Source organism: Martes martes, assembly GCF_963455335.1.
Source record: "Martes martes genome assembly, chromosome: 17".
NCBI lineage: Eukaryota > Metazoa > Chordata > Mammalia > Carnivora > Mustelidae > Martes > Martes martes.
This window is the reverse complement of record NC_137905.1, coordinates 48,867,750-48,880,949: the sequence shown is the minus strand read 5'-3', so window position 1 is coordinate 48,880,949 and position 13,200 is coordinate 48,867,750. Positions and strand designations below refer to the sequence as shown.

Below are 13,200 nucleotides of genomic sequence, written 5' to 3'. Positions count from 1 at the left end.
TCAAGCAACTCTCACAGGTACATGGTAGGCAGCACAATTATTATTTTAAAAAAAATATCCCTAGTGGGGCGCCTGGGTGGCTCAGTCAGTTAAGCGGCTGCATTTGACTCAGGTCATGATCCTAGGGGTCCTGGGATCGAGCCTGCATCGGGCTCCCTGCTCGGCAGCCTGCTTTTCCCTCTGCCGCTCCCCCTGCTTGCGCTTGAGCTTTCTCTCTCTAATAAATAAATAAAAATCTTTTAAAAAATAAAAATAAAAAGATCCCTAGCATAAAAAAAATATCCCTAGCATCTAGTGTGGTGTCTCCTGGTCCTAGTAGGCACTCGGTAATTGATGGTTACTTTTGCATTCTTTGTTCCCTCAAATGCCTGGCGCACAGTAGATAATGAGTGGCTAATTGTTGAAGGAGTCATTCAGGACTTAATAGGACTGACCTAGAAAGATGAACAAGGAGCTACGTCAAGAGAGTGAATTGTCCAGAGCCATCCAGGAGGATTTGAAGGAGTTGGCATTTCCCAGCCAGGGAAGTGGCTGGGCATAGCGGTTCCGGTGGAAGGACCTAAGACAGTGAAGGCTCTGTCTGGCTTTTCTAGGACCCCTGGTTCCCTGCGGACGGGATCTGAGAAGGCTTCCCTTCCCCCGCCCCCCCCCCAGCACACACACCTCGGCAGGCGCCCCGCTTTGGCCGGCACCATGGACAGCGAGGCATTCCAGAGCACGAGGGACCTTCTGGACCTGAACTTCCAGTGTGAGCTGGGGTAGGGGGCGGGGCTTGCCCCAAGGGGCCCTCAAGGGTAGAGGCGGGGCGCTGCCCGGAGGTCCCGGTCCTGACCGCCACTCCCACCTGCCCAGCTCTGGCCATGAAGCACATGGACCTGAAGCAGATGGAGCTGGACACGGCGGCGGCCAAGGTGGACGAGCTCACCAAACAGCTGGAGTCGCTGTGGTCAGACTCACCCACGCCTCCCGGCTCGCAGGCTGGAGCCCCTCCTAGGGTGAGCCTACTCGCCTCGGTCCCCACCTTGGCCCCCAAAGCCAACCTTTTTCTGCCTAAGGTTCTGTCCCATCGGGTTGTACAGGCTGTGGGCTATTTGAGGGCACTTGAAAGAGGAGACCAGTATAAATGGACATCTAACAGGACCCTTGGGAAAAAAAAACACACACACAAAAAACGGTCTTTTTCTTAGAGGCAGAAGGGCACTGTATGGGCTAGCCTCAGTCCTGATTTCAGGGCTGTCTCGCCAGTACCTCTCACCAGGGCTCCCTGTGCCTCACTCTCCAGCCCTGCTCCAACTCCCCTAGATTAATTTCCGATGACTTCCTTTGGTCTCCTACTAACCCCTACATTAATATCTCCTTTGGCCCCTCAATGACCTGGCTTCCGCACAGCCGTCCCGGTACAGCTCCAGCCCGGTCCCCGAGTCCTTCAGCAGCCGCGGGTCTCCCCGGAAGGCGGCCACCGACGGTGCAGACACCTCATTCGGACGCTCCGAGAGTGCCCCGGCTCTGCACCCCTACAGCCCGCTGTCCCCTAAAGGCCGGCCCTCATCACCGCGCACCCCGCTCTACCTGCAGCCGGATGCCTACGGCACCCTGGACCGAGCGCCCTCGCCCCGGCCCCGCGCCTTCGATGGCACAGGCAGCTCCCTCGGCCGTGCGCCCTCCCCGCGCCCGGGATCCGGCCCGCTCCGCCAGCAGGGACCCCCTACGCCCTTCGACTTCCTGGGCCGCGCGGGTTCCCCGCGGGGTAGCCCTCTGGCGGAGGGACCCCAGGCCTTCTTTCCGGAGCGCGGGCCTTCACCACGCCCCCAGACTTCAGCCTACGATGCGTCCGTGGCCTTTGGGAGCCCCCTACTGGGCGCGGGCGGTAGCGCTTTCGCTCCACCTCTGCGCGCTCAAGGTGAACGAGGGGGCCTCATTTGTGGGGTGAGAGGGATGCAGGCATGGGACCAGCCTCCTGGTATATCCCGATTCGCCACCTCTCCCTAGACGACTTAACGCTGCGCCGGCGGCCCCCCAAAGCCTGGAATGAGTCTGACCTAGACGTGGCGTATGAGAAGAAATCTTCACAGACAGCGAGCTACGAACGTGAGTGGTGGGAGAACGTGAGTGGTGGGAGACCAGAGGAGGCCGGGAGCCCGGAGAGGCAGCCTCCAGACCCTAATGATTCGCGCCTTGCAGGCTTGGACGTCTTCTCGCGGCCCGCTTCGCCAGGCCTGCAGCTGTTACCCTGGAGAGAGAGCAGCCTGGATGGGCTGGGGGCCACCAGCAAGGTGAGGAGGGGCTGGGGAGGGCGGGGCTGGGGGGCAGGGGCCGGAAGTGCAGTCAGGACCACCTCCCATTCCCGGCTGCACCCCCAGTCTCCCTGGCCTCCACCCCAGGCTCTTCCTTCTTTATCCTGGATTTCCATTCCCCCATCCGTAACTCCCTTTTCCCTCACTCCCTCTGGCGTCCCTCACCTTCTCTCCCTTCCTGACCTTTTGTCCTTACCTCCTTCCCCCTCCTCCTTTATCATTCCCTCCCCCTAACTTCTTCCCACCTGACCCCTTCTTTCCTCCTTCCCTCCTTCTCCCCCAGGACAACCTCACCAGCGCCACTCTGCCCCGCAATTACAAGGTCTCCCCTCTGGCCAACGACCGGCGTTCTGATGTGGGCAGCTACCGCAGATCGCTGGGCTCCCCGGCGTCGTCAGGCACTTTGCCCCGCAGCTGGCAGCCTGTCAGCCGCATCCCCATGCCCCCTTCCAGCCCCCAGCCCCGCGGAGCCCCACGCCAGCGCCCCATCCCTCTCAGCATGATATTCAGGCTGCAGAATGCCTTCTGGGAGCATGGGGCCAGCAGGGCCATGCTCCCTGGTTCCCCCATCTTCTCCAGAGCACCCCCACCTAAGCTGCCTCCCCAGCCCCAGGCACCCCCTCAGCCCCAGGCACCCCCTCAGCCCCAGCCCCCACCCCCTCCCCAACCCCAACCCCAACCCCAGCCTCAACCCCCTGTCCCAGCTCCACAACCTCCCCAACAGACTTGGCCTTCTGTGAGTGAAGGTGAGTCAGCAGTGGGGGGCCCAGAAGGCTGGTTAGAGGGAGGACAAACGGCTGGGGACCAGAACAGCTTGGGGAGCCATCACAGCCAGACACCCGTTTCCAGACACTGTCCCCGCACAGAGGGAGGCTAGAGGAGCTTGGGAATTCATTCAGGAGCTAGGGGGAGCATGGTGGTTAAGCGTGGACCCTGGATTCAGACTGCCTGGCTCCATGCTGTGTGACCTTGGATAAGTCACTTAACCTCTCTGGACCTCAGTTTCTTTGAGTATAGAAGGTGATAGAGCCCATCTTATTATGGTATTAGATTATTTAATCTATATAAAGTCATTAAAATAGAGCCTGATGTAGGAAGATTTCAATAGCTATTATATTAGTTATAACAATTATTAATATGTTTGTGTCTGTGAGACCAGCCCAGGGCCTAGAGTTAAAGCCAAATGGGTTTTGAGCCCCTCTCCCCTGCTGACTTGCTATATGAGTCAGGATAAACTAGCTAACCTGTCTGAACTTCTGCTTTGTCATCTGTGAATTGTGAGGGACATTATCAGGCACCAGGATTCTAGTCCCAGCATGAGTATTCTGTCTGAAAGGGTAGGCGAGGAAGTTCTTAGGATCTCAGCAAGTCAAGGCCGTTGTGATGGTAGGAGCACAAGATTCTGAAGTCAGAGGGACCAGTCGCAGCCAAGTGGCTTTGGGCAATTGACTTGCGCTCCCTGACGCTCAGCTTCCCTCCCTGTAATAAGGAAATGATAGCAGGTTCTACCTCACAAGGTAGTGGTGAGAATTCAGTTAAGACAAGCGCACAATCATATATTATTCACAGCCCATGGTATGTAGCCCAGAGAGAGCAAGGAACTGCCCTGAGGTCACACAGCAAATCGGATGCTGGCTGCGGGTCCTGGAAGTTGTAGACTTGGAGAGGGGAGTCATGGGGTTCTGCCAGGCACCCATTCGCTGATGGGCTTCTTGTTCCCTCTAGGCCCCCCCAAACCTTCCCCAGAGCTGGAGCCTGAGCCCGAGCTGGAGGGGCTGCTGGCACCAGTGCTGGAGGGTGGTGATGCAGATGAAGGCGCTGTAACTCGGCCCCTCAGCCCCACGAGGCTGCAGCCAGCCCTGCCCCCTGAGGCGCAGTCAGTGCCCGAGCTGGAGGAGGTGGCACGGGTGCTGGCAGAGATACCGCGCCCCCTCAAACGCAGGGGCTCCATGGAGCAGAGCCCAGCTGTAGCCCTGCCCCCCACCCACAAGAAGCAGTACCAGCAGCTCATCAGCCGCCTCTTCCATCGGCATGGCGGGCCTGGGGGGCCCGAGCCCGAACTGTCCTCCATCAGTGAGGGATCCGAAGCGAGGGCGGGGCCCCCTGCTCCTGCCCCACCAGCTCCCATCCCACCCCCGGCCCTGCCTCAGGTCAGCCCACCAGAGCAGCTGCAGAGCATGGTAAGTAATACAGAAGGACACGGGGGTCTATTAGCACATGGACGTGCCCCTTCCCTTTTAGGACAGAACCTGGAAATGGCATGCCTCACATCTGCCTCTTCCAATTGGCCAGGGACCCGGCTGCAAGGGAGGCTGGGAAATGTAGTCTTCTTTTTTAATCAAAGATTTTATTTATTTGTCAGAGAGAGAGTTCACAAGTAGGCAGAGAGGCAGGCAGAGGGAGAAACAGGCTCCCTGCTGAGCAGAGAGCCCGATGCGGGACTTGATCCCAGGACCCTGAAATCATGACCCGAGCCGAAGGCAGATGTTTAACCCACTGAGCCACGCAGGCGCCCCGAAATGTAGTCTTTAATCTAGGAGTCACCTGTGTTCTGAAGACAGGGAGAATGTCTTGGGAGAGGCATTTGCAAGTCTTGGCCACACAGAGACTTTCTCTGCTCCTCTCCAATCACCTGCTCCCCCCGCACCGCCGCCGCCCCAGGGGCATCCCTTCAGGAATCTTGGAGTCTTACCACCTGAAAATGAGTGTGTCAGTGGGTTTATTCCAGGACCTTGCCCGAAGCAAGGTAGTCACCATGCTGCATGGTCTCTCATGTCTGCCTTCTCTGGGAATTGATCTCTCCTCTCAGACCTCAGCGGGCCTGTGCCGTGGCTAGAAATGGCGACTTAGAACGACCTCTCGCTTCCGGCGCATGGTGTCCTCTGATGCTTCTCAGAGGCGCTTTCATTCAAAATTGGGAGAGCAAGTCTCTGATATCTGAGGCTGTGGGCGTGATGATTAAGGGCATCAACTGCAGAGCTGGGCTGCCTGGTTCAAATCCCAGCTCTATGCTGCTTATCAGCTGTGCAACCTTGTGCAAGATGCTTAGCCTCTCTGGGCCTCAGTGTCTTCATCTGTAAAATGGGAATGAGAGAAACCATAGAGTTGCTCGGAGCATTAAATATATGAATATAGCGCTTAGAATAGTGCCTGGCTCTTAACTGTTAATCACTATTCTTATTAGCATTTGACCAGGGATGGTGGCCTTCGAAACTTGCTCCAGTCCCTGCATCTTGGCCGGGCTGTGGGTGGCGTGTATGGAACAGTCCTGTTCTCTCAGTGTGGATGGACAGAGTGAGGGGAGCGATTCCGAGAGAAGAAGCAGGGCCTAGGTTGACACCCCAAAATGCCTATTCCCAAGCCAGGAAAGGTTGAGACCCAGGATCTTGAGATCAAGAATGGAAGAATGAAATCACTTTATGGGATCACAAAGTCCTGGCCATAAAGAAACTTGAAAATTCACAGAATTCAAGAATTAAATCCTGTTCTCAGTCTCAGAACAGTGAACCTTCAGAATCCTAGAGTGCCAAAGTTTCAAAGAACGGGATCTTAGAATTTAGAATTCAGTAACACTGGCCCTGGTTATTAACTGATTCGTGAAGCCACCAAACTGAAAATTAAAGGCTCTTCTCATTTGAGTCAGGAAATCACAGATTAGAGCACTAATATGTTGAAATATAGAATTCTGTTTTATTTTATTATTATTTTTTTAAAGATCTTATTCATGTATTTGACAGATGGAGATCACAAATAAGCAGGGGCGGGGGAAAGCAGGGTCCCCGCCGAGCAGAGAGCCCCATGTGGGGCTCGATCCCAGGACCCTGAGATCATGACCTGAGCAGAAGGCAGAGGCCCAACCCACTGAGCCACCCAGGCGCTCCTATTTTATTATTTTTAAAAGAGTATTTTTCAAAATTTTTTATTTATTTGCGATAGAGTATGGGGGGCAGAGGGAGAAGGAGAAGCAGACTCCCTGCTGAGCAGGGAGCCTTATGCAAGACTCGATCCCAGGACCCTGAGATCATGACCTGAGCCAAAGGCAGACACTTCACCGACCGAGCCACCCAGGCGTCCCTAAAGAGTATTTTTTAAAAGATATCTCTACACCCATCATGGGGCTTGAAGTCACAGCCCCAAGATCAAGAATCTCAGCTATACCAACTGAGCCAGCTGCATACCCCCAGAATTATATTGTAAAGGAACATTTTCCACTAGAAAAGTAAATACACAAACACCATTGTAAGTAGGAGGAAATAGAAAAAAAGAATAAAGAGGCCAAAAATCACAGCACTCAGAACCGTGATTAACATTTTAAGTATCTCCTTCCAATCTGTTGGAAGGAAATTCTAACCATAAAATATTAAAGTTCCCATAGAATCTTGGGAATGTGACGACTTGGGTCTTCAGCAATTGGACATGGTGTAAGTTAGCATTCCTGGACTTGCAACATTTGAAATAGCTGAACCTCAGAGAATTTTGAAATCCATGGCTCTTGGGATCTCCAGATTCCGGGATCTTGAGATCATCGACATCAAACACCAGAATCACAAAATGCTACATGCTTCGAATTAATGAATCTTGTAGAAGGACCTGTGGACATCAAAAATAAGAAAGCACAAGGAATGAGAGGCTAAAAATTCTCATTCCGAACATCTGGAATTAACACTGGACAACAGTTCGTTATGTGGGCTTCATAGCATTTATGTCTTATAAAAGCACTAAGACTGAGGACCGGTTGAATACCTACCTGGCTTCTACTGTCATCAACTTGGTGGTCTGCCAGCTTCCTTTCTGGTCTCAGGGGCCAAGATCCAGATTCCCTGACTATTGTAGGGAATCAAAGGCTATAGACCTAAGGCGTCCCTTTCCCCAGGGCCGGCGGGACTCGGGCTCTGTACCTCCCTGCCTTCCAGTCCCAGCCCCACCTCCGTCTAGTTGGATGACCGGGGGTGGCTGCGGCCGGGTTCCTGAACCTCTGTTTTCCTCCCTAAGTAATGGGTATATTAATAATCCCCCCCAAGTCACCGGAGCCACTGCCCCCACCCGTTTCCCCAGGAGATGCGCTCGGTGCTGCGGAAGGCCGGCTCCCCGCGCAAGGTTCGCCGCGCGCGCCTCAACCCGCTTGTGCTCCTGCTGGACGCTGCGCTGACCGGGGAGCTGGACGTGGTGCAGCAGGCGGTGAAGGAGGTGAGTGCAGGGTCGGCGGGGTGGATGCGGTGGTGGAAGCGGTGTTCGTGTTTGAGGGATGGTGCTGGGGACTGAGCCTCCGCCTCCGTGTCCCCCGCCCGCCCAGATGAATGACCCGAGTCAGCCCAATGAGGAGGGCATCACCGCCCTGCACAACGCCATCTGCGGCGCCAACTACCCCATCGTGGACTTCCTCATCGCAGCCGGTGCCAACGTCAACTCCCCCGACAGCCACGGCTGGTGAGCCCTGACCCTGACCCTTATGGGGCGGGCGCTGCGTGGGTGCGGGGCGGGACCACGCTGCTGGCCCGGGCACCCGCGGGCAAATGTGCGGCCACTCACGCACGCCTCCACGCCTAGGACACCATTGCACTGCGCGGCGTCGTGCAACGACACGGCCATCTGCACGGCGCTGGTGCAGCACGGCGCAGCCATCTTCGCCACCACGCTCAGTGACGGAGCCACCGCCATCGAGAAGTGCGACCCCTACCGCGAGGGTTACGCTGACTGCGCCACTTACCTGGCAGGTGCGAGGCTCGCCTCTGGAGGAGCGGAGGACAGGGTGGGAACCCAGGCCGCCCAGCTGGCCATTGCGGAGGGGGAAGGGGCAAGACTGCTGTTCGCGGGAGAGAAGATGTGGGGACTGTACCAGTCAAGTGGCAGGATCACAGAGGACGGGCCGTGGGGTGGACCACCTGCGGGAGAGCTGGACTGGTCCTCCCACCGGGCAGGTGCAAGCGGGGTGTGTGGGGTGAGCACACTGCCAGCCTCATGGGCTGGGGGACATGGGCACTGTGCCATGCAAACTGGACACCTGTGGGAAGAAGGGAGGTCTTGGAGATTGCATTGTTCACCTGCTTTCTCACCTGAGGGCATGAGGGGGTTGGACATTCCAGCAATACCATTTACCTGGCCTAGGGCTGGGCAGGTGGGCTGTGCTACCTGTGGGAGACACAGGGCCACACCATTGACAGGTGAGGCTTCCCTTGGCGGGCGAGGGGGGGGGGCAGATCACCTAAACAGGTGATAGGAGGAAGTAGGTAGCTTGCATCAAGGGAGTGTGTAGAGCGTCCCTATTACACACCTGGGGTGGGTGGGCAGATTGTATCATAGGGTGGGATTAGGAACATCACAGAGCTGGAGTAAGTCAGGCTGTAGGATCTGGGGGTGGGACAATGTTATTGAGAGGTGAGCCACCTAATGGCAGAAACTGGACGAGAGCCTTGGGGCTTGTGGGTGAGCACGGGTAGACGGGGACTGCACCACTGGGGCACGAAATAGACTAAGCTTCGGGGTGGGACATTGACCCTTACACATTGGTACAGGGAGGTGGAGCCTGTGGGATGGGGCACTTGGACTGTTTTGCCTGCCTCGGACGTGGGGAGTTCTATGAGGGTCAAGTAGAGATTGGACACAAGACCTGGCAGGGAAGGAAGGCGGAACCGAAACCCAGTGGAATGAACCACTAGAAAGAGGGAGCAGCGTGGACTGTACCATTTGGGGGGGGCTAAATTCTAGATGGAAATTTTACCTCTGAACGGGGCGGGGGAGAGGGTGGACTGTACCCTCTGGAGATGTTATTGCATCCTGTGGAGGTTTTATCACTTGGGGAGGGGAAAGCAGTGTGGATTCACTTAGTGGGAGGTGGGGAAGGGCTGTACCATCGAAGGGGGCGTTGAGATTATGGAAACTGTACAGTTCGGGGTGGGAGGGGCGGTATACAGCCAACCGCACCTCTGGGAGTGATTCAGGGACTTGACGATGTCCAAGAGGGGGTGGAGACCATTGGCCCTGCCTCGGGGCTTGGAGGCCCCAGTTTGATGCACCCTGATTTCCTTGAATGTCAGAGACTGGCCAGTTCCGGGCAGCTGACTCCCACTCAAGGCGCCCCTCTCCAGACGGGGTACCTAACTTTGCTGTGTGTGTGTGTGTTGGGGGGGGGTGCCACATCCCAGGGTCCGTCCCTGTCCTCACCGTGTCTTGTGTCCCTGAGTGTTCTGACGCCTCCAGCCCTCCATCCCCACCAGGTGCTCACAGCCCCTGCGGGTTCGTGTTTCAGATGTGGAGCAGAGCATGGGGCTGATGCACAATGGGGCGGTGTACGCCCTCTGGGACTACAGCGCGGAGTTCGGAGACGAGCTGTCCTTCCGCGAGGGCGAGTCGGTCACCGTGCTGCGGAGGGACGGCCCCGAGGAGACCGACTGGTGGTGGGCTGCGCTGCATGGGCAGGAGGGCTACGTACCTCGTAACTACTTTGGGGTGAGCAAAAAAAAAATCTCTTCTACAAAGAAGAGATACTGTATCGGAATCCTGGGGCTATTTGGGGGAAAGGGTGATTCTGGGGGGAAAAATGAGCAAGAGGGACAGTCCATTATACTGGGGGTGAGGTAGGTCAGAAGAATCCATTATGGGTCGGCGGGGAATGAGGAAAAACAATTATAATAACGTAAGGGAAGTAAGGGAGAGCGCCCCTTACAGTTGGGAGAGAAAATGACCCCTTCCCTGTGGTACTTTGTGGGGAACTCACCACCTGACTAGTTATTTGGTTCGTGCGCAATTTTTTTTTTTTTTAATCATCCTTGATTATATTACTGGGGAGGCAAGGAAGAATGTATTTTAGCCAAGGGAAGCCATGAAGAATCCCATTTTAGGTACGCAGGAGGGGAAGTTAAAAGAATTGTGTATTACTGGTGTAGTGGGGAGGAAGCTTTTGTTACACTGCAAGGGGGGGGGAGAGGAAGATTCCGTTATTAAAAGGATGGTAGAATTGGGGGAGATTATACTAGGTTAAGGGAAGAGACCAGAAGATCCCATTATATTCCTAGGAGAGAAGATTCTTTTAATTTGGGGATGGGCGGAGGTAGGTCTGAAGGAGGTAGCCACCGTAGTAGGGAGAGACAGGTGTCCGTTTCTTGGCAGAATGGAAGCCTCAGAAAATTACATTTCATCAACTCTAGGCTCCATCTGGTGCTTGGTGGTGACAGGGACCTTGGGGATTCTGGAGCAAATCCCCAAGGGGGAGGAGTCCATTAGGAAGGGAGAGGAGGATGGAGACAGCCCATCTGTCTGGGAATGGATTAGGTAACTCCATTAAATTTGGGGGTAGGAGGAAGGAGGGAGAGTTCCTGGTGTCTAAAGACTCTTCCTTTCCTCAGCTCTTCCCCAGGGTGAAGACTCAGAGGAATAAGGTCTAGCTGCACAGAAGATCATTGCCAAGGGAGGCAGGAGCAGGCAGCCCTGCCTTTGCCCCAGACCTCTCCCTCAGTAACGGCTGCATCTCCTTGGGCCCCAAGCCCGACAGGGGTGGGGTCCTCACCTCCAGCTCTCTGCTTCCCTGGAAACCCAGGGGAGAAGAAGAACCTCAGCCTTAAGTTTAGAAGCTGCCTTAGCCACGGGAGATCACCTTGGGGCTGGGAATCATCGGAGGCAAGAGACTTCCCCTCCTCCCCCAGCCTCCTCCATTTGCCAAATCAGATCCTGTCCAAAGTGCCTTCCACTCCTGCTGCCACCCCCTCCCACCCCTTCCAAACAAGCCAGCATGTCATCCTAGGAGAGCCTGGGGTGTGTCACTTCCACCGGATTTCCTCAGGAGTCACCTCTGCCCTCATCTCTCCAGGGCTGGGCGAGACACACTGGTCCCCACCTCTCCCCACTCAAGTGCCTTCACTCAGTGCCGGTTTTATAACCAAATGGGGACATTTTTCCTTATAAATAAAAGTAGTTTGCACAGAAATGGACTTCCCTCTCTTTAGATCCCCTTCTGACCTAGTAAGTGCTCATCACCCTTACTGTGTTTGACAAACCAGTTTTAAGGAAGCCCCTTTCTAAGGGATTTCTGTCATGAAAATCCAGTCCTTCCTCTTCCAAACACATCTGGTTTTTTGTGGGGGTTTTTTTGGGGGCGGGGGGAGGATTTTTGGTGGTTTTTCTTTTTTCTTTTTTTTTTTGTAGTGTCTCAATCTTTTTTCATGTTTTAGATTCTTCCTCTATGTCTTTAAACATTTTAAGCTTATTTTATAGTATATGTATGATAATTCTACCATCTGAAGTATGGAGCCATCTACTTCCATCATCCGCTGTGTCTGCTGGTTCTCGCTCATGGTGGATTGTTCCCTCACGTGTGTTGAAATTATGGTTTGGGAGACTGTCTTCGACGGGGCTTTACCTTCCTGTAATCCATGTGGCCTTTGAGGGTATGACCCTGAAGAGGGACTTTCCTTTGCTCCTGCCCCACTTCTTTACTGTGTAAACTGACTTTTGGTAAAGCACAGGCATCGTTCTCCTCTGTGTATTTCTTGACAAATCCTAAGGCAACAGCATTGTTGTTGTCTGAGATGTCCAATACAAATAGCCCCCAACCTCATGTGGCTGTTTAAATTTCAATTAATTAAAATTTAGTAAAAATTCAGGATCATTTCTCAGTCACTTTTCTAGTTCCCGGTTGCCATGTGTAGCCAGTAGCTACCATTTGGGGCAGTGCAGATAGAGAACATTTTCATCATCCCAGAAAGTTCTACTGGGTAGAGCTGAAACACAACATTTCCAGTATATGGAAGCCTCTTCCCAGTCAACCACAGTTGTGATTTCTATCACTATTGATTAGTTTTCATGAATATATTTTATTTTTATTATTATTTTTTAAGATTTAGTTCATTTATTTGAGACAGAGAGTGAGTGAGAGAGACAGAAGGAGCAGGGGGAGTGGGAGAGGGAGAAGCAGACTCCCCACTGAGCAGGGAGCCTACCGCAGGACTCGATCCCAGGACCTGGGATCATGACCAGAGCCAAAGTCAGATGCTTCACCAATTGAGCCATCCAGGTGCCCCTGTGAATATACCTTAAAAACCAAACAGTACCGGGGCACCAGGCTGGCTCAGTCAAAAATGGGGTCATGAGTTTGATTCCCACATTGGGTGTAGAGATTACTGAAAAAAAGAAAAAAAAACTGCACTAAAATATTTATGAAAAGAAAGTCCTCTGCACCATCTCTCTCCACTCCCTTCGGCTCTCTAGAGACCACTTTCAACGGCTTTACCTGTTTCTTCTAGTATTTTCTTCCATGTTTCTAAATATGTTGATACTGCTATTTCTTGATAGCCAAATTTAGATGTTCTCTACCAGACTTCCTGCTACAGGAGGGGAGGCTTGCGTTCATGCTGATGCCACTTTCTCTTTCCCGGTGAAATCATGTCATATTTTTTATATCAATCATAGTTTTTACCATGTAATATGTAAATGTTTTCACTGCAAAGCCATGTAATATACTAGCATTTTCTTCCTCATATAAACTTTAAGATTTTTGAGAATTAATGATTACCTTTGTCACATGCTTAATTTTATATGCAATTATGCTTAATGTTTTTCAAATGGTCTGTGGCATTGTCCATACTCCTCTATCAGTTCACTCAGGATTTTTTTTTTCCTCCCTCCTGAAATCCTCTCTCTTACTTTCAGCTGAACTCGCTGCTCTTTAGGCCTGTGCTAAGCTCTGCTGGGACATCCCTGAGTTGGACACTATTTCCTGGGTCCCATATCTTTGTCTCTCTTGATTGACTCTTCATTTGGTGGAGTGCATCTTCTAGTTGTTCTCTCAAAAAGGTAAAGAAGAGGTCGATATTTTTGGGTTCTTAAAAACTAAATATAGTTTCATTCTACCCTCCCACTTTCCTATAGTTTGGGCTGGGTATAAAATTCTAGCTTGGAAATAGATGTATCCTCT

General features: G+C 53.3%; 1 protein-coding gene across 1 annotated transcript; it reads left to right on the top strand.

Annotated features, from left to right (window-relative positions):
- Window positions 1-678: 678 nt before the first annotated feature.
- On the top strand, window positions 679-11,893 carry PPP1R13L (protein phosphatase 1 regulatory subunit 13 like). Its single transcript, XM_080827745.1, has 12 exons — window positions 679-748; window positions 853-995; window positions 1,390-1,900; window positions 1,990-2,088; window positions 2,182-2,273; window positions 2,578-3,040; window positions 4,020-4,474; window positions 7,350-7,481; window positions 7,588-7,721; window positions 7,842-8,008; window positions 9,541-9,740; window positions 10,637-11,893. Exons 1-12 carry the CDS (start codon window positions 694-696, stop codon window positions 10,673-10,675), a joined length of 2,490 nt encoding a protein of 829 aa, XP_080683871.1. The 5' UTR covers window positions 679-693; the 3' UTR covers window positions 10,676-11,893.
- Window positions 11,894-13,200: the final 1,307 nt, after the last annotated feature.